General features: G+C 52.2%; 1 protein-coding gene across 3 annotated transcripts in view; it reads left to right on the forward strand.

Annotated features, from left to right (window-relative positions):
• Pkd1 (polycystin 1, transient receptor potential channel interacting) overlaps positions 1–25,668 on the forward strand; it is a 51,291-nt gene that overhangs the window by 18,307 nt on the left and 7,316 nt on the right. Inside the window, exons 2-34 of one of the 3 annotated variants that reach the window (XM_059270193.1) lie at positions 1,548–1,619; positions 1,735–1,806; positions 1,983–2,152; positions 2,574–3,245; positions 3,358–3,541; positions 4,648–4,868; positions 5,130–5,245; positions 5,752–5,878; positions 6,174–6,409; positions 6,901–7,653; positions 8,813–8,944; positions 9,153–9,328; positions 9,662–9,795; positions 10,392–14,014; positions 14,184–14,333; positions 15,388–15,531; positions 15,616–15,895; positions 15,968–16,181; positions 16,251–16,410; positions 16,715–16,867; positions 17,771–17,915; positions 18,003–18,623; positions 18,941–19,097; positions 19,288–19,540; positions 19,667–19,862; positions 21,734–21,904; positions 21,981–22,124; positions 22,226–22,436; positions 22,520–22,646; positions 23,081–23,194; positions 23,302–23,351; positions 23,589–23,773; positions 23,866–23,959. In XM_059270193.1, the coding sequence (XP_059126176.1) occupies positions 1,548–1,619; positions 1,735–1,806; positions 1,983–2,152; positions 2,574–3,245; positions 3,358–3,541; positions 4,648–4,868; positions 5,130–5,245; positions 5,752–5,878; positions 6,174–6,409; positions 6,901–7,653; positions 8,813–8,944; positions 9,153–9,328; positions 9,662–9,795; positions 10,392–14,014; positions 14,184–14,333; positions 15,388–15,531; positions 15,616–15,895; positions 15,968–16,181; positions 16,251–16,410; positions 16,715–16,867; positions 17,771–17,915; positions 18,003–18,623; positions 18,941–19,097; positions 19,288–19,540; positions 19,667–19,862; positions 21,734–21,904; positions 21,981–22,124; positions 22,226–22,436; positions 22,520–22,646; positions 23,081–23,194; positions 23,302–23,351; positions 23,589–23,773; positions 23,866–23,959 (10,257 nt within the window). Of the gene's footprint in view, positions 1–1,547; positions 1,620–1,734; positions 1,807–1,982; positions 2,153–2,573; positions 3,246–3,357; positions 3,542–4,647; positions 4,869–5,129; positions 5,246–5,751; positions 5,879–6,173; positions 6,410–6,900; positions 7,654–8,812; positions 8,945–9,152; positions 9,329–9,661; positions 9,796–10,391; positions 14,015–14,183; positions 14,334–15,387; positions 15,532–15,615; positions 15,896–15,967; positions 16,182–16,250; positions 16,411–16,714; positions 16,868–17,770; positions 17,916–18,002; positions 18,624–18,940; positions 19,098–19,287; positions 19,541–19,666; positions 19,863–21,733; positions 21,905–21,980; positions 22,125–22,225; positions 22,437–22,519; positions 22,647–23,080; positions 23,195–23,298; positions 23,352–23,588; positions 23,774–23,865; positions 23,960–25,668 lie in introns of all 3 variants that reach the window. The other 2 variants (XM_059270194.1, XM_059270195.1) reach the window with 2 other exon arrangements.

Consider the following 25,668-nt stretch of genomic DNA (forward strand, 5'->3'; position numbering starts at 1 on the left):
AAATAAATAAATACATAAATAAAATAAAATTACACTCATGATATTAATTACATTTGTGGTATTCATTGATTACATTCATAATATTCATTCAATACCTATACTTATGATATTCATTAATTACATTAATTGTATTAATTTATTACATTCATGATATTATGTCCTGATACTACTGTTGGTTTGTGGGGTTTTTCCATCATACAAAACAGAGATTCTGTACTTAGGAAAGCATTGCTATATATTCCTTTCTTCTCCATCTTCAGATAACGTCTAATCTTTCTGTCTCTATGAATTTGTATATTCTATATATTTCATATAATACAATTCTATAGTATTTGTCCCTTTTTTTAATGTTAAAACATTTTATGTACAACTGCAGGAGAAATAATATACAGATAGCTTGAACATAAAAACAGATTATAATTCAAAAGTCCAGGGTTATTTGAAACAGGAAAATATTTTCTCTGTAGAAAATAGTAAATATGATTACATTTCCCAATAAGCTTTTTTAAGCCAAATAATAGCTGAATTATACATATAAATATTGATTAGATTCTGGATATATTAGAAACATATCTTCATCTGTTCAGAGAGCTATGTTTTTACTTAAGTTGTGTAAATGAGATTCCTATTCATCTTCCCCTTCACTGTTTGATTTACGGCAGACATTTTTCTATAGTCTAATCCATAATCTAAAAAGATTTTAGCCTCCCCTCCTGAAAGTACAGCCAGCATATCCTTTCATGAGCTTGATACAGTACAAATTCTTATCCTAATAGTGAAATGTTTCACTAACGCTTGCCCAGTGATTGTCTCAAAGGATAAGATCTCAGTCAAACCCAGAGCTTGCCAGTATGGCCAGTCTCACTAGCCAGCATTTATGAGGGTTCTGGGGATCAGAACTCCAGTCCTCTTGCTTCCGAGGCAAGTGCTTTAATGGTACTGAGCTGTCTCCCAAGCCCTGAATTTAGAGTTTTTGATAGTTTGTTTAGGGAGATCTGGTGTTTGCCATCACCAGGACTGTGGCATGTATGGGGTGTCAACCAGGACTCTTTCTCCTTCATCTCATCTTTGTACCCCCACTGCATCTTGGACACATCTTGAAGACTCTCTTCTACTACCAACTAGGTTCCCAGCCTGGTGAACCCTGAATCTTACATAAAGGGTGTAAGTAACCAGTCCTTGGTGATGTGGGACTCTTCTGTTGTACTGGAGACAGCCCAAGGCTCTCCTTTGGGAGAAGCGCTGCAGAGACCACATGGGAGGCTTTTAGGTCAGTTATTCTGTGTAGCTCTGCTGTGTGGTCCTCAGTGCAGGGCTGACGTGGTGGCAGAGTTCTGAGGTCTTTAGCTCTTCTATCTCAGTTTCCCCAGATTAAGTCTTCCCCATATCTTTCACGAGAAAAGCCCTCTTGGGGCCTGTGAGAATGGGGGGCGGGTTGTGGGGTTGAGAAGCTATAGCTTTGGATGCTGGGAAGCTCCTGGTGAGAACCAAGTATGCCTTCAGCTAGCCCAGAGTTCCTGTCCTGACCACAATCTCTTGTTCTTCAGAGACCTGTCCCACAACCTACTCCAGACGCTGGACATCGGGCTCCTGGTGAACCTCTCAGCACTGGTGGAGCTGTGAGTGTCCCCTCCCTCCCCATTATGCCTGCCACACTAGAGGTTACTCAGGGCAGTCAGGAAGTGCTGCCTGTCACCAAAGGGTCACGCCTCGTCCAATCCTTCTTTCTTGCAGGGACATAAGCAACAATAGGATTTCTACATTAGAAGAAGGAGTGTTTGCTAATTTATTTAATTTAAGTGAAATGTAAGTTGCTTTGTTTTTAGTGGGTTTATCAGTAACTGGTCGGTCTCTTGTCCCCAATACCTCCTCTGTCTACCTGCCCTGTCCCCTGCCCCTCCCAGTTTTGAGAGCTGTGGGCAGTGGGAAGCTGATCTGTATCCCTGCTGGCTTGGTACCCCACACCTGCCCCTCCCCTGCAGAAACCTGAGTGGGAACCCATTTGAGTGCAACTGTGGTCTGGTGTGGCTGCCACGCTGGGCAAAGGAACGACGGGTACATGTAGTACAGCCCGAGGCAGCTACGTGCAGGGGGCCCATTCCACTGGCCGGCCAACCTCTCCTCAGTTTCCCCTTATTGGACAGTGCCTGTGGTGAGTGGAGGGGATGTGGGGCAAGAGGACAAGAATGACATTGTTTTTCCTTACTGAGCAGGACCCAGGGAGAGTGGAGTGGCAGATGAGGCCCAGGGAAAGGAAGGCATTCATGGGAAGACAGTGGCCAGATAGGGTTTAGAAGGCCTCTTTGGAGGTGGGGGCTCTGCCATGGAGTTTAAAGAAAATGGTGAGGGCTGGGAGGTGGGCCTTTAATCCCAGCACTCGGGAGGCAGAGCCAGACGGATCTCTGTGGGTTCGAGGCCAGCCTGGGCTACCTAGTGAGTTCCAGGAAAGGCGCAAAGCTACACAGAGAAACCCTGTCTTGAAAAACCAAAAAAAAAAACAAAGAAAGTGGTGAGGAAACGATGCAGCCAGGAGAAGGTAAGGCCCTGGGACCCAGTGGGTTTGTCTGTTCCAGGTGAGGAATATGTGGCCTGCCTCCCTGACAACAGCTCAGATGCAGTGGCAGCAGTACCCTTCCACTTCGCTCATGAGGGACCGCTGGAGTCTGAGGCCTGCAGTGCCTTCTGCTTCTCAGCTGGGGAGAGCCTTGCAGCGCTCTCAGAACAGAACCAGTGCTTCTGCGGGGCAGGCCAGCCTGTCAACACTTCTGCAGCCTGCTCCTCCTGGTGTTCCAGCATCTCGCTGTCCCTCAGCTCTGCCTGTGGGGGCCCCATCTTGCTCCAGCACATCTTTCCTGCCTCCCCAGGGGCTGCCCTGGTGGGGCCCCATGGACCCCTGGCCTCTGGCCAGCCAGCAGACTTCCACATCACTTCTCCCCTACCCATCAGCTCCACACGCTGGAACTTTGGAGATGGCTCCCCTGAGGTGGACATGGCTGGCCCTGCTGTCACCCACTCCTATGTGCTACCTGGGGGCTATCACGTGACAGTTGTGCTGGCCTTGGGGACTGCCTCAGCTCTGCTGGAGACAGAGGTCCAAGTAGACGCAGCACCTGCTGTCCTGGAGCTTGTGTGCCCATCCTCTGTGCACAGTGATGAGAGCCTTGAACTTGGCATACGGCACCGAGGAGGCTCAGCCCTCGAGGTCACCTATAGCATCCTGGCCTTGGAGAAGGAGCCTCCCCAAGGTGCTTGCCCTGGTCACCCCTCATGCTTCCTCTTCTATGCTGGGGTGGGTAGAGCCTGGTATTCCAGCCTCAGGCATACCTTGATGTCTTGGTGTTTGCTTACCATCCCTAGTGGTGCACCCACTCTGCCCCTCGGACACAGAGATCTTCCCTAGCAATGGGCACTGCTACCGCCTGGTGGCAGAGAAGGCACCCTGGTTGCAAGCACAAGAGCAATGTCGGACCTGGGCTGGAGCTGCTCTGGCTATGGTAGACAGTCCTGCTATCCAGCACTTCCTGGTCTCCCAGGTTACCAGGTACCTGTCCCCAAACTCTAGAAAGGCCAAAGTGCGTGGAGGTTGCTGAGGATGCTGGGTGTGGCCAGAGCCTGAGGCCTGTAGGGCTCAGGAGTTGAGCTGGGAGCAGCTGGGCCTTTGTGTCCTGCTCCACAGGTGGCCATTGCTGGCAGCTCTGCATATATAAAGGTGGATGTGGATGGGAGCTTCTTCCCTTAGGGGAAGTGTCACAAGTTGAACTTGGTCCAGGGCCTCTTGTCTTTCCTGTCCCCTCTAGGGGAGGGCCCTGGGTCCTGCTGGCTGTACTAGTTCTTGGTCACTACGAGGATATATATAATTCCTCCTTCTCATACCCCTATGCTCACCACCCTCTCATACACAGTGAGTGGCAGTGCTATTCATCCTTGGAAAGCCTGTCAGGCTCCTGTGCCTTGTCCAGGCTTGTTGGGATGTATTCTGAGGCCCTACAGTCCTCTGTCAGGGGTGGACAGTAAGGGTACACTTCACCTCTCTTGGGATCTGTTCCCTGGGTGGGGTGGGAACTCCTGTCTTATGGGTGGTTACTTACATCCTTCACATTCCCTGTGTTGAGAAGGGGAATAGAGGTCCAGAGTGGTTAAGGACCCTCTCCAGAATCATCCAGTTAGTGGGTGACTGTCCTTATTACATGGAACCAGGGCTCCATCATGACTCCTTCCCAGTATGTGTGTCCAGGCTTGTGCCTACACCTGAGCACCACTGTGTGTACTTGTACATATATATTCCTGTGTATGTATGTACCTGTGCCCAAGCTGGGCCATGGACCTCTAAACCTTGCCTGTAGAAGGGCCTTCCTGCCTTGGTAGAACTATCAGGTAGGACCCATAGGCGAGACAGCCTTGGTCCTCTGCTGCAGCACTCACTTTCCCTTCGGGGCATGATCCTGGGCCAAATCTGAGGTCTCCAAGAAGAGCTGGTCCTACACACACACGATTCTGGTTAAATGTGGTCCTTGCCGGGTAATGTTTCTGAGGTTGGAAAATGAGAGTGATATGGCCCATCTAGCAGGGTGTTGTGAGGAGTATGTCCCTAGAGGTAAGGCAGAGCTACTTCCTGATGGCCTGGTCCTCCCTTGAATCTGCTCACAGGAGCCTGGATGTGTGGATTGGCTTCTCATCTGTGGAGGGGGCAGAGGAAGGCCTGGATCCTCAGGGTGAGGCCTTCAACCTGGAAAGCTGCCAGAACTGGCTGCCTGGGGAGCCACACCCAGCCACAGCGGAGCATTGTGTGCGGCTGGGGCCAGCTGGGCAGTGCAACACAGACCTGTGTTCGGCACCACATAGTTATGTCTGCGAGCTGAGGCCCGGAGGTATGGACCGCTGGGTGGCACTCCGGCCACCCTTCCCTCTTTTTATCTTCTCAGGCCCAGTATTGACCATGTGTTTGCTGAGTGTTTGTTCTTGTGCCTGGGTTGGGGCTGAACCAGAAGAAATTAAGACAGAGGGAGCAAGATGAGGGGGGCCAGGTGGTTCTGCCAGGTGACTCAGCCCTAGGTCCGGACCCCAGGGGATGTTTCCCCAGTGTCTCCTCTGCCTGCCTTGGCACCTCACTGCATACTTACCACCCCCAGGGCCTCTGTGGGATGCTGAGAGCTTTCTTGTGGGAGTGTCTGGTGGAGGCCTGTCTGGACCCCTGCATCCACTGGCACAGCAGGAAACTCTCCAGGGCCCCCTGCAGCCTGTGGAGGTAGGCCAGTCCTTTTGTACTCTAGAACCTAAAGGCCTTGCATTTTTGCAGGCCCAGAGGCCTTGCATTACTGTCTCCAATAATCAGGTTGGGGGCTGGGGATATGGCACAGTAGTAGAGCAGGTATCTAGCATTAATGAGGATCTGGGTTCAGTTCCTAGCACCCTAACCCTTTAAAAACAAAACAAACAAACAAAAAAAACCCTCAGGTCGGTTTTGATAGAGCTTGTTAAAATTGTTGGTGTGCCCAGTGTGACATTTAGAAAAATACTCAAGAGGGCAGAGATGACAAGCATCTAATTCCATTATCTGAAGAAGTCTTGCTGTGTAGCCCAGGCAGGCCTTGAACTCAAGACCTTGCTTCAGCCTTCCTGTTGTTGACAGATGGTTTTGTTCTGATTTTTCTTCTCAAGTGATATGAAATGAGGTTAATGGTGGCCTAGAGAGGGCTATACTTACACCCCAAGGGATAGATCTTTGAGCTGAGGCAGTCCCATCTCCTCCAGGTCATGGTGTTCCCTAGCCTGAGCCCTAGCCGTGAAGCCTTTCTGACTGCAGCAGAGTTTGAGACCGTGGAGCTTGAAGGGCCTGTCCAGCTGCGTCTGCAGGTGTATCGACCCTTGAGAGAAGCAGGTAGGGCTCTGTAAGGGATAGGAGTTGGGGGCTTAGGTGGGCTATCTGAATTCTCTCATGCCTTCTGATCCCAGCTTCAAGGTAGACTGATGACAGGTTCTGCAGAGTTGCCAACTCCTGTTCCCTTGTCTCAAAGATAGACTGGGTAGTGCCTGCTTGGGCATGGTCTAGTGGCAGGGGAGCGATAATGGAAACTGAGGAACTGGTTATCCAGGTCCAGTTTGTAGTGGGTAAGTGGGGTCTCCGTAACAGTAACTTGTTAGTGAATTAGGCTCCTGACGTCCTTCCTCTCCAGCAGTGGCCCCAGAAGGCAGCAGTGGACCTGACAGCAGGACTGAGCTGGCCCCCAAGTGTGTGCCCGAGGAACACTGGTGTCCTGGAGCCAACGTCTGCGTACCTTTTGATGCTTCCTGCAGCCCTCATGTCTGTGTGAATGGGTCCATGGCAGGGCTGGGACTTCCCAGGGCCAACTACACACTATGGAAGGAGTTCCTCTTCTCTGTGCCTGCAGGGCCTCCCACACAGTACTTGGTATGTGTCCTGGTGTGGGCCTGTATGTCTCTGACCTACTCCTGAGGCCACTTCCCCCATTTGCCCAGGATCCTGGTCTCTCAGCAGATACTGTGCAGGCTTCCTGTGTGTGCCCAACAGCCTTGCCCTGATGCTCTCGCCTGCATCCTGCTTCAGAGCCCCTGTCTCATCTCCTTTTCAGGGCCTCTGTCCTTGTGTCTTCTAAGGGGGGCTCTTGTTTTCCCTTGGAGCAGCTACTGCTTTTTATCCTTATATCCCCGAGAAAGTTCTTTTCACTTGTGGTAGTCACTCTTGTTACATCTTCCTTGTGCATGTCCCCTGTGTTAACAATGTTCTGTTTGTCTCAGCCATGAGTGCCTTGGGGCAGGGACTCCATGAAGTACCATTGACAGTGCTGAGACCTGAGATGGGCATCCTGTCCACTCTTTCTCAGTAATTCCTATAGTCTTTTATCATGGGGACATGACACAATACTGTTCCCTCTTCTGTAGGTCACTCTCCATGGCCAGGATGTTCCTGTGCTCCCTGGTGACCTCATTGGCATACAGCATGATGCTGGCCCAGGTACCCTTCTACACTGTCCTGCGGCTTCCAGCTGTCCTGGCCAAGCCCTGTACCTTTCCACCAATGCCTCAGATTGGCTGACTCACCTGCCTATCCATCTGGAAGAAGCTTGGGCTGGCTCTGCCTGCTCTCTCCAGCTGCTCTTGGTCACGGAGCAGTTCACCCCCCTGCTGGGCCTTGAGTCTAACCCTGGATTACAGCATCCTGGGCGCTATGAGGTCCGGGCTACAGTGGGCAACAGTGTGTCCAGGCACAATTTGTCCTGCAGCTTCAATGTGGTCTCCCCAGTGGCTGGGCTGAGAGTCATTCACCCTATTTCCCATGATGGCCACCTCTATGTGCCAACCAACGGCTCAGCCTTGGTGCTTCAGGTGGACTCTGGTGCTAATGTCACCGCCACGGCTCATTGGTTTGGGGGCAACGTTAGTGCTCCCTTTGAGGACGCCTGCCCTCTTGAGATGGATCTTCTCCAGCAAGACTGCACTGAAGAGTCCAACAGCACCCTGTTCTCAGTGCTGCCGTTGCCCAGGCTCACGGAAGGCGATCATGCAGTGGAGATTGTGGCACAGAATGGAGCCAGCCAGGCCAATCTCAGCTTGAGGGTGACAGCTGAGGAGCCCATCTGTGGCCTTGGTGCTGTGCCAAGCCCTGAGGCCCGTGTGCTGCAGGGCATCCTAGTGGTGAGTGTGGCCTGCAGCCTGGCCCTCTAAATGATGAGAACAGGGAGCCTCCTCCCACCGAGGAAGCCCTTCAGCTGTCCTCTAGAGATGACAGTTTCTATTGCACGGTTTCCACGTGAGACGTGTTGGGGAGCCCTTGTCTGCTTAGTGGTTCTCTCTCCTTAGTGGTGCTGGAACGGACCCTAGGGACTCGTGTACAGTAGGCAGATTCTAGTGCTGTGAGCTGCACCAGCACCCTTTAGAAATTTGTAAGTTACTCAAGGGCACAGCCAGAGCTGCTCTAGACCCTCTCAGGTATTTTTCTATTCCAGGCTTTGGGGTTTGTTGTTGTTGTTGTTGTTGTTGTTCAAGACAGGGTTTCTTTGTGGAGCCTTGGCTGTCCTGGGTCCTGGACCATGCTCTATAGACCAGGCTGGCCTCAAACTCACAGAGATCTCCTGCCTCTGGGATTAAAGGCGTGCACCACCACCAGGCTACTCTTCAGATTTTTCAGGGTTTATGAAACATGTCATCACTCTTGACCCCACCCTTCACTGAGCCTCCGTGAATCCCCATGTGTTTCTGGGCTATCTGCTGTGCTTGTAGCTACCTGATACATGTGCCTGTTGAAATGGGATCTGAAACCTCAAAGGGTAACTGCTAACTACCTTAGTACCCTAGGAGGATGGTGCCATCCTCATCTTGGGCATGTCTGCCCTAGCACCAGCATTCGTTGAAAGGGCCATTTCTAGCCAGACGATGGTGGCACCCGCCTTTAATCCTAGCACTTGGGAGGCATAGGCAGGTGGATCTCTGAGTTTGAGGTCTACAGAGCAAGTTCCAGGACAGCCAAGGCTATAGAAAGTTACCCTGTCTCAAAAAAAAAAAAACAAAAAAACAAAAAAAGGGCCATTTTTGTCCATCTCCTACGACTTGTCCAATTGTATACTTTGGCTTCCTCTGTGGATACACCTGCTCTGCACTGATCTGGGTCAACATCTGAGACTGTGAATATGGGTGTCTTACAATTGGGGTTCAGCTGGTAGACCCATATTGTCCACTCTGCACCACACACAAAATTCTCCAGTAAGTCTAGGGGGGACAGATGGGGTTAGGGACAGAGTCAGCTCCAGGCTGGGGCAAAGTCATAGCTTTGGCCCATGTCATTTCCTTTCCCTAGCGGTATAGCCCCATGGTGGAGGCTGGTTCGGATGTGACCTTCCGGTGGACCATTGATGACAAGCCATCCCTGACTTTCCACAATACTGTCTTCAATGTGATCTACCAGACTGCTGCCGTCTTCAAGCTCTCGGTAGGCAGGGGCCAGTGGAGGGAGGCGTGGGGTCCTGGGGTATCTGGGTGCTCACTTTGCCTTCTGTTCTGCTTTGCTTTGCCCCTGAGGACCCTGCTGCAGCTGTGGGTGAGTGTGGGGAGGCTGCTGAGTCGGGGCTCGAGGCCTTTCACCCATTGGTCTGTCCTTGCTGCCTCTGGGCCATACCCACTGATGCCTGTCTCCTCAGCTGACAGCCTCTAACCATGTGAGCAACGTCACCGTGAACTACAATGTCACTGTGGAGCGGATGAACAAGATGCGGGGGCTGTGGGTATCCGCAGTGCCTGCTGTGTTGCCCCCCAATGCCACATTGGTACTGACGGGTGGTGTGCTGGTGGATTCAGCTGTGGAGGTGGCCTTCCTGTGAGTGCCTCTGGGCCTAGAGAGGGGGAGTGGCTAGCTGAACAGGGCCTGGGTTGGTGCTGGCATCAGGTTCTCATTTCAGCCCCTAGCATTTATCCTGGAATCCTGGCTCAGAGCTACAGTTTCCTCTTCTATTGGGAGTACTGGTGGGTAGGACCATGTGAGGGGCAGAGGTCTGGTGTAATAGAGTATATAGTATATAGTATATATATAGTACATAGTATACCTTGAACCCATGAACCAGGAACAAAGGATTTAGAAGTTGCATTCAGAGCCAGGGGTCACCCTATTTACTCATCTTGCCTGCTCACTGTCTGCCTGCTGCCCTGGCAGGTGGAACTTTGGGGATGGGGAGCAGGTACTCCGCCAGTTCAAGCCTCCATACGACGAGTCCTTCCAGGTCCCGGACCCCACAGTGGCCCAGGTGCTGGTGGAACACAATACCACGCATGTTTACGCCAGCCCAGGTGAGGGGTGGGGCCATTGCCTTTCAGGTCCTGAGCTTAGACAGCTTACCATTGAGTGTGACATTCCCTGTCACTGCCACTTTGACCCAGCCTGGCTTGGTAGTGGAGAACAGCCCTTACTTGGGTAAAGGAGAGCACCTAGACATTGAGGAGCGGGGCGGGTTGACAGGGTCCCTGAGGCCTCAGTCTAAATTTGCAAAGAACGGCGTCCTCTGGTCTTTATTTTCAGCCCTTTGGGGAGAGTAGGATGGGGTCATTGTGTAATTATTTCAAAAGCTCCTGAGGCTGCACACTGTGATATCCCCACTCTACCAATTGGCATGTGACACTCAGGCCGTGTACTCCCTCTTGCTTGTGCTGGTATTCCCTTCAGTGTTCACCCTTGTGCAGTTGTGCCTAAGAAACAGCCTTGTCCATTATCTTGCTCATTGTGGACTCGGGTGCTCTGCCCTGTTCATGGCCTGGGTATGAACACCTTCTGGGCCTGGTCCAAGAGCATAGCTGTTCAAGCTTTGAGAAGGATTGTCCCCATGCAGTAACAGGTGCTAGGTGGGGATTCTGTGGGCAGAAAGTCCCACTTGGGCCTGTCTCCGCAGGTGAGTACAACTTGACCGTCCTTGTGTTCAATACCTATGAGAACCTGACGCAGCAGGTGCCCGTGAGTGTGCGCACTGTGCTCCCCCGTGTGGCTATTGGCATGAGCAGCAACGTCCTGGTGGCCGGCCGACCCATCACCTTTTCCCCATACCCACTGCCCTCAGCTGACGGTGTCCTATATACATGGGACTTCGGGGATGGATCCCCTGTCCTAATACAGAGCCAACCAGCACTCAACCACACCTACACCATGACGGGCACCTACAGAGTCATCTTGGAGGTAAACAACACAGTGAGCAGTGTGGCAGCACATGTAGACATCCATGTCTTCCAGGAGTTGCGTGGTCTGACTGTGTGTTTGAGCCCATCTGTGGAACAGGGAGCCCCCATGGTAGTCAGTGCTACTGTGGAGTCAGGTGACAACATTACATGGACATTTGACATGGGGGATGGTACAGTATTCAAAGGCCCTGAGGCCACAGTGCAGCATGTGTATCTGCGGGCCCAGAACTGCACAGTGACAGTAGTAGCAGCCAGTCCTGTTGGCCACTTGTCTCAGAGTTTGCATGTGCAAGTGTTTGTCCTGGAAGTATTACGCATAGAACCCTCTACCTGCATCCCCACGCAGCCCAGTGCCCAGCTTGTGGCCCATGTCACCGGGAACCCTGCCGATTATCTCTTTGATTGGACCTTTGGGGATGGCTCCTCCAATGTGACTGTCTATGGGCATCCAGTAGTGACACACAACTTCACTCGGAGTGGTACGTTCCCATTGGCATTGGTCCTTTCAAGCCATGTGAACAAGGCACATTACTTTACCAGCATCTGTGTGGAACCAGAGATACGCAACATCACCCTGCAGCCTGAGAGGCAGTTTGTGAAGCTTGGGGATGAAGCCTGGCTGGTTGCCTACTCTTGGCCCCCATTCCCCTACCACTACACCTGGGACTTTGGCACTGAAGATGCTACCCACACCCATACTGGGGGCTCTGAAGTGACATTTATCTACCAAGAACCAGGTTCCTACTTGGTGATAGTCACTGTGTCCAACAACATCTCTGCTACCAATGACTCGGCTTTCGTGGAGGTACAGGAACCTGTGTTAGTCACTGGTATCAGGATCAATGGGTCCCGTGTGCTGGAGCTGCAGCAGCCTTATCTGTTCTCAGCAGTGGGCAGTGGGAGCCCTGCCACCTACCTGTGGGAGCTGGGAGATGGTAGCCAGCGAGAGGGCCCTGAGGTCACCCATATCTACAGCAGCACTGGTGACTTCACTGTCAGGGTGTCTGGGTGGAATGAGGTGAGCCGAAGTGAGGCCCAACTCAACATCACAGTGAAGCAGCGTGTTCAGGGGCTCACCATCAATGCCAGCCGCACAGTGGTACCCTTAAATGGCAGTGTAAGCTTTAGCACCTTGTTGGAGGTGGGTAGTGATGTTCACTACTCCTGGGTGCTCTGTGATCGATGTACACCCATTCCAGGCGGCCCCACTATTTCCTACACCTTCCGCTCAGTGGGTACTTTCAATATTATTGTCACAGCTGAGAATGAGGTGGGTTCTGCTCAGGACAGCATCTTCATCTATGTTCTGCAGCTCATTGAGGGGCTGCAGGTAGTGGGAGGTGGTGGCAGCTGCTGCTTCCCCACCAATTACACACTTGAGCTGCAAGCTGCAGTTAGGGATGGCACCAACATCTCCTACAGCTGGACAGCCCAGCAGGATGGCGGCCTCATCCTCACTGGCAGTGGCAAGAGCTTTTCGCTCACTGCACTCAAGGCTAGCACCTACCATATCCATCTCAGAGCCACCAACATGTTGGGCAGTGCCTCAGCCAACCGCACCATAGACTTTGTGGAGCCTGTGGAGTGTCTAATCCTGTCTGCATCCCCCAATCCAGCTGCTGTCAACGTAAGCCTCACCCTTGGTGCTGAGGTGACTGGTGGCAGTGGTATTGTTTATACTTGGTACCTGGAGGAAGGACTGAGTTGGGAGACTTTGACACCATCCACCACTCATGCCTTTGCTACAGCTGGCCTGCACATGGTCAGAGTCACAGCTGAGAACCAGTTGGGCTCAGTTAATGCCACAATTGAAGTGGCCATACAGGTGCCTGTGGGTGGCCTGAGCATCAGAACCAGTGAGCCAGACAAGATCTTTGTGGCGGCTGGCTCCACTGTACCCTTTTGGGGTCAGCTGGCTGCGGGTACCAATGTGAGTTGGTGCTGGGCCTTGCCGGGTGGCAATAAGTACGGCCAATACATTGCTGTGCGCCTCCCCACTTCTGGCAACTTCTCTGTGCAGCTTAATGCTTCCAATGCTGTCAGCTGGGCCTCAGCCATGTACAATCTCACAGTAGAGGAGCCCATTGTGAGCCTGGTACTATGGGCCAGCACCAAGGTGGTGGCACCTGGGCAGCCAGTCCACTTTCAAATCTTGCTGGCTGCTGGCTCTGCAGTTACTTTCCGACTTCAGGTTGGCGGATCTATCCCTGAAGTGCTCCCTGGTCCTCACTTCTCCCATAGCTTCTTTCGGGTCGGAGACCATATGGTAAATGTGCAGGCTGAGAACCATGTGAGCCGTGCCCAGGCACAGGTTCGTATCTTAGTGCTGGAGGCTGTTGTTGGGCTGCAGGTACCCAACTGCTGTGAGCCAGGCATGGCCACAGGCACTGAGAAGAACTTCACAGCCCGGGTGCAGCGGGGCTCCCGGGTTGCCTATGCCTGGTACTTCTCCTTGCAAAAGGTTCAGGGTGACTCGTTGGTCATTCTGTCGGGTCGCGATGTCACCTACACACCTGTGGCTGCAGGATTACTGGAGATCCATGTGCGTGCCTTCAATGAATTGGGTGGCGTGAACCTCACACTAATGGTGGAAGTCCAGGATATTATCCAGTATGTAAGACTTCAAAGTGGCCGCTGCTTTACCAACCGCTCAGCCCGGTTTGAGGCTGCTACAAGTCCCAGTCCCCGGCGTGTAGCCTACCACTGGGACTTTGGGGATGGGACTCCAGTACAGCGTACAGATGTGTCCTGGGCTGACCACTACTACCTACATCCTGGGGACTACCGTGTAGAAGTGAATGCCACAAACCTAGTGAGTTTTTTTGTGGCGCAGGCCACAGTGACTGTCCAGGTGCTGGCCTGCAGGGAGCCCGAGGTGGAGGTCGCACTGCCTTTGCAGGTGCTGATGCGGCGCTCCCAGCGCAACTACCTGGAGGCCCATGTTGATCTGCGCAACTGTGTCTCCTACCAAACTGAGTACCGCTGGGAGATATATCGTGCTGCCAGCTGTCAACGGCCAGGACGAATGGCTCAAATGGTACTTCCTGGTGTAGATGTGAGCCGGCCCCAGCTGGTGGTGCCACGGCTGGCTTTGCCTGTGGGCCACTATTGCTTTGTGTTTGTGGTTTCATTTGGGGATACACCATTGGCACGGAGCATCCAGGCCAACGTGACAGTCGCTGCTGAACGTCTGGTACCCATCATTGAAGGTGGCTCATACCGGGTATGGTCAGACACACAGGACTTGGTGCTGGATGGGAGCAAGTCCTATGACCCTAATCTGGAGGATGGTGACCAGACGCCACTCAACTTCCATTGGGCCTGCGTGGCTTCAACACAGGTCAGCCATGGGGACTCCCTGCCTCCTCTGTCTCATGCATCCATGTCCAGTAAGTGCCTAGCACTTGGATTATTCTTGGGGTGGGTCAAGCCCTAGCACAGGAAAAGGTCTTCTAAGCTAGGACACTAGTTAGAGGTCTTGTACTCATTTTCTTTGTTTGCTGTCGTAGAGTGAGACAGGTGGCTGTGTGCTGAACTTCGGGCCCCGTGGGAGCAGTATGGTCACCATCCCCCTGGAGCGCCTAGAAGCTGGTGTGGAATATACCTTCAACCTCATAGTGTGGAAAGCAGGCCGGAAGGAGGAAGCCACCAACCAGACGGTGGGTTGTGTCCCCACACCTCTCAGTATAGCCTCACACCAGGACAGTACCTGCTCCAGCCTGGTTTCGTCAGTCTTAGCTGTAGTATCCCCAGGGGCTGTGAGTTCGCTCTAACCTAGTGCTGATTTTGGTAAATTACCAACTTAATTTACCAAAATTACCAAATTAGCATTGCTTCTATCTGAAAATCCGGGACACAACTTAGTGTGAATTTTTGGAGGATAGGTAGGCATGACAGCACACTGCTATGTGATCCTAGCACTTAGAGAGTGGAGGTAGGAAGACCAAGGGTTTTGCTCTGATCTCACCAACATAATGATAACCGGTGTCCAAAAGCCAAAACAAAATCTTAAGTCACACAAACACCATGGTTTTCAAAAAACAAACTTCATGCTACCAGCATGAAAGACAAATAGTGAGAAACTAAGTCCTTTGCCCACCTGGATGGCAGCACCTGTCCACAAAGCCTGTCCTTGCTTCTGGGGCAGTGAGCCAGTTCTTGTTCAAACATCTGCCCTGGACTTTTATGGTCCGTAAAGGTAAGAACCACTGTGCAAGTGATGGCCACTTGTGTTGCTGTGGCATGGACCCTGCCAGTGTGTGTGGAGGGGTGTTGGGCTATTCTGGTACCTCAGATTGAGGTTTTCTCCCCAGCACCAGACCTTCTCAGGTTACCTACCTGGAGCTAGTCCTACCTAGTCAAGTGTTCTGCAGAGGGCACTCAGCTGACTGCCTGACTGAGCTCACCCAGGTCCCACCCAGGTCAGCAAGCATGTCTGGGACAGGACTATGAAAAAAAAACTAACCTTGATTTCCTGGGTACTTTGCTTCCATCATGCACCATCAGTGGCTTCCATGCTTCTTAATGCCAGGCCAGCAAGGCCCTGGTGTAAACCAGCTGGCAAGTCCTTCTGGATTTTGTTGGTCAGCTCACTTGATTCATTCACCCAGAGGTACAACCTGGAATTTAGGCCAAATAGGAGTGGCCTGGTTTAGGAAGCTTTCTGGGCATGCAAGAGGGTGGAGCCTCCTGTGACACTCTGGTCTCTTCCAGGTGCTGATCCGAAGTGGGCGAGTCCCCATTGTGTCTCTTGAGTGTGTATCCTGCAAGGCACAAGCCGTGTATGAAGTGAGCCGTAGTTCCTATGTGTACTTGGAGGGTCACTGTGACAACTGCAGCAGTGGCTCCAAGCAAGGGGTGAGTAGCAGTCAGAGGGCAAGTCCCCTGGGGAGGTACCCAGGGGACCACTCTCACCCTGTCCTCCATGCTTTCATCATGCAGCGCTGGGCAGCACGAACCTTTAGCAATAAGACTCTGGTGCTGGATGAGACAACAACATCCACGGGTAGCACTGGCATGCATCTGGTGGTGCGGCGGGGTGCGCTTCGTGATGGGGAGGGCTACATCTTCACACTCACTGTGCTGGGCCATTCAGGCGAGGAGGAGGGCTGTGCCTCCATCCGCCTCTCGCCCAACCGCCCTCCACTTGGAGGCTCCTGTCGCCTGTTCCCGTTGGATGCTGTACGTGGCCTCACCACCAAGGTGCACTTTGAATGCACAGGTGAGTGTGGGTCACCTGGAGAGGCTGGTGTGGGCCTGGACTCTGTACTGATGCTAATGTGTCTGTCCACAGGCTGGCGTGATGCAGAGGATGCTGGAGCTCCACTGGTATATGCCCTATTGCTGAGGCGCTGTCGCCAGAGCTACTGTGAGGACTTTTGCATCTATAAGGGCAGCCTCTCCACCTATGGTGCTGTCCTGCCTCCTGGATTCCGGCCTCTTTTTGTGGTGGGCCTGGCTGTGGTTGTACAAGACCAGTTTGGTGCTGCTGTGGTTGCACTCAACAGGTGAGCTGAACCCTGGGGAGGGAACACAAGCTGACCACCACCTGCTTACAGTCTACTTCCACCCTCCAGGTCTCTGCCTATTGTCCTGCCAGAACCCAGTGGTAATCCTGCAGACCTCATACCCTGGCTGTACAGCCTGACTGCCAGTGTGCTGCCTGGACTACTGAGGCAGGCTGACCCCCAGCACGTCATCGAGTACTCTCTAGCCCTCATTACTGTGCTCAATGAGGTCAGTGCATGTGAACAGAAAAGGGTCCCTCAGGTGTGCTCAGTGAGTGGGCAGAAACCATGCACCTCAAACCAATAAAGTTCCCCAGTGTCTTCGAATGCTAATGCCTACCCTTCATAGCTACTGCACACGAGGCCCTTCCCAAAGGTCAGCTTTCCCACGGGACCCTCTTGATACCCTGAACCCTATAAATGAGCTTTAAATCCCTGCCCATGCCTCATAACTGTACTCTAGCACCCCTCCTGAAGATTACAGGGAGGCCTGTCCTCTCTCATGATTCTTGTATGTTCTCTGCCTCCTCCAGTATGAGCAGGCTCCAGGTATGGTATCAGAGCCCAACCACGAGCAGCAGCTTCGAGCCCAAATTCGAAAGAACATCACAGAGACCCTGATTTCCCTGCGAGTCAACACTGTGGATGACATCCAGCAGATCACTGCTGCACTGGCCCAGTGCATGGTAAGAGAGATGTAGCCTTACACCCCATGCACAGGCCCTGTGCAGCATGAGCAGGGCTTCCAGGCTGGGGGCTCTTTATGACCTGTGCCAGTTTTGTGCAGCCTCCCTGTTGTCTCCCAGTATGAGCCCACCTGCTCTTCTGGTGCCTATAGGGTGTCTGGATGGAAAGGGTAGTCCAGGTATGTGTGCCCTGTCAGCAGGCCTGTAGTCATGTCCCACTTAACTAGGCTTACCTGACATGGCCTTAGTGACCTATGAGGTAGCCATTTTCCAAGCTGTAGACTTGTAAGCCAAATGACCCATATCTAATAGGAAGGCACTCTGTCAGGATGGGGGTTGGCATAGGGACCAATAAAACAGACAAGTCCTCAGAGGACAGAGATTCAGAGAGCTCTGGGTAGAGGTCACTGTCACCATGTGGCTGCTATGCCCTTGAGTATATCTAGATTTGGACTCTAGACATCTGCCTTGCTTTTAGCCATGGAAACAGATAGCTGAGGGGATTAGTATGGAGGCCCCAGGAAGAACTTGGCTGTGTCCTTGCATTGGGAGGAGTCATAGAAGAAGTCTTTGTGGGAGCTGGAGAAATGGCTCAGAGGTTAAGAGCACTGGCTGCTCTCTCAGAGGTCCTAAATTCAATTCTCAGTAACTACACAGTGGCTACCAACCATCTGTAAGGGGATCTGTCGCCCTCTTCTGGTATGGGTGAAAACAAAGCACTCTTATACATAAAAAGAAGTCTTAGCGAGCAAAGCCTTGAAGACAGGTTAGAGGCAGGAAGCTGCCTAGAATCCCAGCCAAAGTGAGGAGACAGCCATTTAGTGATGTGGGGGTGGGAACCATAGATGCCATGAGTCTGTGTGCTGCGGATGGGTCTGGAGGCCATGCTGATCTCCCTCGAAGGTATCCAGCAGGGAGCTCATGTGCCGTTCATGCCTGAAGAAGATGCTGCAGAAGCTGGAGGGCATGATGCGCATCTTGCAAGCTGAAACCACTGAGGGTACCGTAACACCCACTACCATTGCTGACAGCATCCTCAATATCACAGGTGCACAAGCTGCCCCCCCACTCCCTAGCCTCCCCTCCAGCTCTTACCACTTTTTCTCAACTTCTCTTACTTCTTTGCCTGTCCCAGGTGACCTCATCCACCTGGCCAGCTTGGATATGCAGGGCCCACAGCCCTTGGAGCTGGGGGCTGAGCCGCCCTCACTGATGGTGGCATCCAAGGCCTACAACCTCTCGTCAGCCCTCATGTGTATCCTTATGCGTTCCCGAGTACTCAATGAGGAGCCTTTGGCCCTGGTGGGCGAGGAGATTGTGGCCCTGGGCAAGCGCTCAGACCCACTCAGCCTTCTGTGTTATGGCAAAACCTTGGGACCCAGCTGCCATTTCTCCATTCCTGAGGCCTTCAGTGGGGCCCTGTCCAACCTCAGTGATGTAGTGCAACTCATCTTCCTTGTGGATTCCAACCCCTTTCCCTTCGGCTACATTAGCAACTACACTGTCTCCACCAAAGTGGCATCTATGGCGTTCCAGACGCAGACTGGTACCCAGATCCCTATTGAGCGGCTGGCCTCAGAGCGTGCCATCACAGTGAAGGTGCCAAACAACTCAGACCAGGCTGCCCAGGGCTCCCACAACCCTGCAGGCTCTACCATCATACAGCCCCAGGCCTCAGTCAGTGCTGTGGTCACTGCAGACAACAGCAACCCTCAAGCTGGGCTGCATCTGAGGATCACTTACACAGTGCTTAATGGTGGGTGTTAGGGGTGGGCACATGACCTGCCTGTCCTTCTTCCATCTTTGTCCCTGGGGAGGGGGTATTTATGCAGATAGCATTAAGTTTACAGTCACTGCTCCTGGGGACCTGGCTAACACTCAGTTCTCCTGTTGCCCTCATTCCATAAAGCCCATAGACCTGTAGCCACAGAGAAGCATGTGTTGACTTCCATGTGGAGGTTCTTATAATCTTCTGCTTAGGTGGCCTTCGTGCCCTATGGCAACAACTTGCAGGGTGTCCTTAGAGTTATGAGCGTTTTGGAGGGGGTCTGATACTGTGTATGTGGCCCCCAGAGCGCTACCTGTCTGAGGAGCCTGAGCCCTACCTGGCTGTCTACTTGCACTCCGCGTCCCAGCCCAATGAGTCCAACTGCTCGGCCAGTAGGAGGATCAGCCTGGAGGTGCTTGAGGGTGCTGATCACAGGCCCTACACCTTCTTCATTGCCCCAGGGTGAGTGCCTCCCACTGGGACCACACGAGTGGGGATTGCAGAGGGGAAGGAGGTGAGGAAAGGGTGACTGCAACTTGTCCTGCATTAGCCACAGGTATGTGGGCTAATTATGGAACCAGGGCAGCAGGAAGGCTGGTCATGACCCTCAGGGCCTTGGAGTCTGACAGTGACACCTCTCTGTCCCTTGTAGGACTGGGTCACTGGGCAGGAGTTACTACCTGAACCTGACGAGCCATTTCCACTGGTCTGCACTGGAGGTGTCTGTTGGTCTGTATACATCCCTGTGCCAGTACTTCAGTGAAGAAATGATGATGTGGAGAACTGAGGGGATTGTACCCCTGGAGGAGACCTCACCCAGCCAGGCCGTCTGCCTTACCCGCCACCTCACTGCCTTTGGGGCCAGCCTTTTTGTGCCTCCCAGCCATGTCCAGTTCATCTTTCCTGTGAGTGATGCTCTGGTTCCTAGATATTTTTCCATATTGAGAGAGCCTAGGGCATCCTGATTACATCCTTGGAAACTGAGGTGCATGAGCTGAAGCCACCAGTACCTGATGAGTCTTTCTTCCCAGGAACCTTCTGCTAACATTAACCACATTGTCCTGCTGACATATACCGTATGTCTGGTGACCTATGTGGTCATGGCTGTGATCCTGCGCAGGCTGGACCAGCTGGATGTTAACCGAGTCCGTGTCATCCCATTCTGTGGGAAGGGGGGCCGCTTCAAATACGAAATCCTGGTCAAGACTGGCTGGAGCCGAGGTTCAGGTAAGGAAAGGGGTGATTAGGGGTGGGGATATGGAGTCTACCCTGGCCTAGACTTGGCAGTCTCAATCCTGGACCCTATTTGGTGATTGTGGATGTAGCTCAGTGGCAGAACACTTGCCTAGGATGCAAAGGCCCTGGGTTCTATCCACAGCACCGCACAAACAGAGCAGTTGATGTTCATGTGTCTTTCCTGAGAAAGACAACAAGTCCAAGAGCCTAGAAGGTACTTCTCACTTCAGAGTAGAGCAGGCCTCACATACACAAGTTCAAACCGCTCTATTGTAACTGCTCTGTAGCCCTTAGTGTTTGTTTATTTATTTATCAGCTGGGGTAGGGTGCATTCTCACTATATAGCTCTGGGTGGCCTAGAACTCACTCTGTAGATCAGGCTGGCTTCTTGAGATCCACCTGGCTCTGCCTCCCGAGTGCTGGGATTAAAGGCGTGCGCCGCCGCCACCCAGCCAGCCAATACTCTTAACCACTGAGCCATCTCTCCAGCCCCTGAAACCCTGTCTTGGGGGCGGGGAGGCGGGGAGGGGGGGAGGAGGAGCGGTGGGGGGGGGGAGCTCACAAGCCTAGGCTTTATAACAAGACCCTGTCCCAAACATAGACGTACAGACACACCCTGGAAGTGAAAGCATTTGGAAACTTCAAAATAGTGTGATTACAGCTACTCCAGTGACTTCTCGGACAGAGTAAGCTCTGGCAAGTGTCACAGTCCAAGTCTGAATTGCCTTCCAGCATTTTTCTTTTTGCTGTGAATATTGTGAAATTTCCCTGGGAACTCTTTGGGAAGCCTTCATCAACATTTTCTGTGGAGACAGCCCCTCCTTTCTTGTGACAACTTCCCTTGTTTACATGGAAAGTCTCTTTGCTGACAAATTCCAAGGCAAGAGCTTATTTCAACAGTTTTGTTTATTTTTCATTCTAATTTTATTTCCAGTGTTGCAATTTTTCACTCATTTTTTTATGCGCACTTGAGATGGACCCAGGGCCTCCTGCTGAGCACATATTCTGCCTCTGAGCTCTACTCTAAACCCACCAATTTGTTGTTGTTGTTGTTGTTGTTGTTGTTGTTGTTGTTTTTGTTTTTTTCAAGACAAGGATTCTCTGTGTAGTTTTGGTACCTGTCCTGGAGCTCGCTCTGTAGCCCAGGCTGGCCTCGAACTCACAGAGATCCACTGGCTGGGATTAAAGGTGTGCACCACCGCCGCTCGGCTAAACCCACCTATTTTTATTTTTTTGCCATGCTTTCATTATTGCTGTCCAGTTTTCTCTTCTGAGTGTCCAGTTTTTAAAGCTGTGAGTTCGTCTCTAGAGAGTAGACTACCTAGCCACATAGCTGTTACCTGTGTGACTGAACTGCAGATGTGCCTGGTCACTGGTACATGTAGCCTGTCACATGACAGGCTGGCCAGGTTTACAGCTCTGAGCTCAGCACATACACCCTGGACACTGGAAGCCATGCTGTTGTGGGCTTGGTGTTTGTTAACAGATTGAGGAATCTGGAATTTGGGTCTGTTTGAACTCTACAAACTGGACCTGGTTTTGCAGGCCTGTAATCCTAGCTACTTGGGAGGCTGAGGGGATCACAAACTCAGGCAAATGAGGGCAAGTTACAGACTAGTTTGAGTGACTTAATGAGATCCTGTGCTAAAATAAAATGTCTTTTAAAAAATGATTAGGGATGGAACTCAGAGGTAGGATACTTGCCTATCATGCCTATGGTTCTGGGTTCAATCCGCATTACTATAAAAGTAAAAACTTCAAAACCTGTTCAAAGCTAAGGGCTACCTGTGTTGTTGGCTCACAGGATGACTATAGGAGTTTCAGGGTAGTGAATAGCAAACCCAGAGTCCTCTGCTCTCCAGGTACCACGGCTCACGTCGGCATCATGTTGTATGGAGAAGACAACCGGAGTGGTCACCGGCACTTAGATGGGGACAGAGCTTTTCATCGAAACAGCCTGGACATCTTCCAGATTGCTACCCCGCACAGCCTGGGCAGCGTGTGGAAGATTAGAGTGTGGCATGACAACAAAGGTCTGAGTAAGAACTGTTGCTACCCCTGCATCCTGCCAGTCCGCTTCAGTCCTTACCTGGGTCCGTTTCTCCACAGGACTCAGCCCCGCCTGGTTCCTACAGCACGTCATCGTCAGGGACCTGCAGAGTGCCCGAAGCACCTTCTTCCTGGTCAACGACTGGTTGTCTGTGGAGACTGAGGCCAATGGGGGCCTAGTGGAGAAGGAGGTGCTTGCAGCAAGTAAGGCTACCCACCTGCCCTGGGAGTGGAGACAGGGAGAGGGGGAGGATAACGGTGGGTGGCTGACCCAGCCTCCCTGCTGGAAATCTGGATCCTCCCAGATGAAGCTGCCTTGTGGCAGTTCCAGCGCCTCCTAGTGGCCGAACTGCAGAGAGGCTTCTTTGACAAGCACATCTGGCTGTCCCTATGGGACAGACCGCCTCGGAGCCGCTTCACCCGAGTCCAGAGGGTCACCTGCTGTGTGCTCCTGCTCTGCCTGTTCCTGACTGCCAATGCTGTGTGGTATGGGGTCGTGGGAGATAGCACATACAGGTAGGTCCTGTGAGGTTTGCTGCCCCCGGCTGACTTTGTTCTAGTCCTTTCCCTAACCCACCCTGTCTTCTCTGTCACCTCAGCATGGGGCCTGTATCCAGTCTGATCCCACCAAGTGTTGACACAGTTGCTATTGGCCTTGTGTCCAGTGTTGTGGTCTACCCTGTCTACTTGGCTGTCCTGTTCCTCTTCCGGATGTCACGGAGTAAGGTGGGCTGGGCAAGGGCCTCGGAACTCTGAGGTGGAGTGTGGTTTGTGTTGTTTGGTGTAGCAGCCAGAGGGAAAATCTAGAAACCAAAAGTGATTCTATGAAAGGATGGACAGAACTCATAAGTCATCGGCTAGATTGACCGAAGGGGAAGAGATTCAAGTTACCAAACCATGAGTTAGAGGAGACATCCCCTCCAGAGAAATAGATGGGGCTTGGAAGCAAATTCCATGAGCAGCTATACACCAGAGGGGTGAGGGACCTAGAGGAAAGTTGATTGCTAGAAAGACACAAACTGCCAAAACCAATTCAAACAGAATTCAAGTAGCCCTAGAGCCAGTAAATCATTCAGAATCATCACAGACAGAAACCAGGCCAGTGGCTTCCGGCCCAGTTCGACCAGCCATTGAGACTGAAATCACCCTTCTGTCCTCAGGTGTCTGGTGACCAACACCCCCCACACACAGGGCAGCAGGCCCTCGATGTTGACAGCTACCTGGACCCATCCGTGCTGGACAGCTCCCTCCTCACACTCTCTGGCCTCACAGAGGTGAAGACTCCCCCGGGGACTCAGGGCAGGGTGAGCTGGTTAGGGCTGGTTGGGCTGTCACTCCTGCTGCTGCAGACCACACTGAGGCACTTTCCCCTTCTCAGCAGGCCCTCGCTGGGCAAGTGAAGGATGACTTGTTTCTGGAAGATGCTAAAAGGTGAGGCTGCCTAGAGAGTCTGGGAGCTTGAGCTGAGTCAGCAGCAGTGCCTGGCAGGCCACGCGAGGGTGTTCGGCTGTGTGTCCCCATCCTTTTTTGGCTGTCTCTGGCTGTTGTCATATAAGGTCCCAGGAGTGGGGCTGCTCCAAAGCTGGTGTGTCCTTGTGTGTGTGGCTTCCTGTGCTTGTGTGAGTAGGCTTGATCAGGTACATTTAACCATGTCTGTGTTTCCCACAGCCTCGTGTGCTGGCCATCCAGTGAGGGCACTCTGAGTTGGCCAGACCTGCTCAGTGACCCATCTGTTGTGAGCAGCACACTGCAGCAATTGGTACAGAATAGACCTGGCCACATCTTGGGCCCAGAGGAAGATGGCGTCTCTCTGGTTAGCCCTTCCTTGCCTACTAAATACTTGTCAGCATCAGGTGAGCCAGAAGTGGGAAGGAATGATTTCTAAACTCTAGGAGAACACAAGTTATTAAGTGTCATGCCACTTTGATACTTTTGTTCCCTCTAGATGAAGACCTGATCCAGCAGGTCCTGGCCGATGGGACCAGCAACCTGATTCCTACCCAGGATGCCCTCATAGAAACAGACCTGCTTACTAGCCTGTGAGTGCCTGGCATGGTTGGAAGGAGGTGGGGCGTTTGTGGTGGTTGTTGGGGCCCTGCGCCTGCCTCAGGAAGCTGAGGCTATCCTGGCTGTCCTGTTACCCATGTGGACTGTGCCTCTGTTGCTTGACTGCTCTGAGCCTCTGCTTTCCCACCTGTGGAGGAGAGCTCATGGGGACCCGGGCCCAGCACGTCATCCCTTTGGAGAAGCTCATGGGGACCCGGGCCCAGCACATCACCCCTTTGGAGAAGGGATAGAAGCGGGACTCATTAGACAATGGAGAAGCCACCGGTATGGACCTCAGGGGCTTGGTCTGGGAAGAAATTTTGTTTTTTGTTTTGAGGCAAGGTCTCACTCACTGTGTAGCCATAAAGGAATTTTGATTTGGTATCAAAACTGAAAAATCATGGAAAAGTTTTTTAAATATATTTTCATTTTGAGACTATTTTGATTATTTTAATGCTTAAAAATGATCAAGTTTCTTGGTTTTTCCCAGTTCAGTGAGAAGAGTTCACATAGAATATATATTCTTTTTCTCATCTACATCTATTTCAGTATCCACAGTTTCATTCTAAATTTGAAACAAGCAGAAATTAGTGATGTATGAACTATACCAGAATATAGAAAGGGAGAATTCTCTGAGTTACTTGACTATGGCAGGAAAGGCTTAACAGTGACACAGGGAATTGCTGGCCGGTGCCACCAGCCTACCACCTGAAGCTCTCCCACAGCTGAACTGCCCAGAGTCAACTCAGGGCTGAGTCCCCAGAAGTGCTATGTCCCTCCTGCCTCCTCTCTAGTGGACTGAGACCAATCTGGGCTCCGTGACTGTTTTTGCTGTCTTTCTTTAATAAATACTCTCAGCCTCTTCCCAAATGCAGGTGTGAGTGTGTTCCCAGGTGCACCTCCATTCCATGCCTTTTCTGTCTGGACCATCACTAGGGCCTGCTCCATAGGTAGTCTGTACCTCCTCAGTAGTTCTCCAACCCTGCTCTCCTGGCACCTCGTTTTCTTGCTGTATCACATACCACTACCTTGTATTTAGTGCTTAAAAGGACAGTGGGTACCCTGGCCAGGCTGTCGGCAGACTCCGCTTATCCCCATATCAGCTTCACTGTGGGGCTGATGGCCATTGCCAGCTAATATCCCCTAGGAGTACGTGGTCTTCTAGTGCAAGGTTAGAAGCCACATCTTTGATTACAAGCCCTGTTAATAGCACAGTTACTCTGGAAGGGAACTACACAGGGGAATAGTGCCAGGGGAAGAGTTGTTGGGGGCCATCTTAAAGGTGGCCTCCCACAGTGACGCAGTCCTGGTACCATACAGAGCTAAGAAATGGGTCCTTCCACTCCACCTCTCAGCATACCTCTTCCCCAGCGTCTGTCTCCTGCATCTGCTGCTCCCTCTGCCCAGAGTCCTCTTCCCCAGAGGTGTTTCGTTTGCTTTGCTTTGATGTGGCTTGAACAGGGCCTGTCTTTACCTGATATGGATGCAGTGAAGTCTCACAACATGTACCTACACGTGCTACACCTTTCCAGGCCCTCCCTGCTCCCAAAACAGTGACCCATTTCTGCTGTTGGTGAGCAGTACACTGAGCAGAGACTTTGTTCTTTCACTGTCCTACACTCAGAGTGTCCAGCTGTGCCTGGCATCCAGTTAGGAATGGACCAGTACCGGGTCACTGATTGTACAGTGACAGGCACAGCTT

Source organism: Peromyscus eremicus, chromosome 8a (genome assembly GCF_949786415.1).
Source record: "Peromyscus eremicus chromosome 8a, PerEre_H2_v1, whole genome shotgun sequence".
NCBI classification, from domain to species: domain Eukaryota; kingdom Metazoa; phylum Chordata; class Mammalia; order Rodentia; family Cricetidae; genus Peromyscus; species Peromyscus eremicus.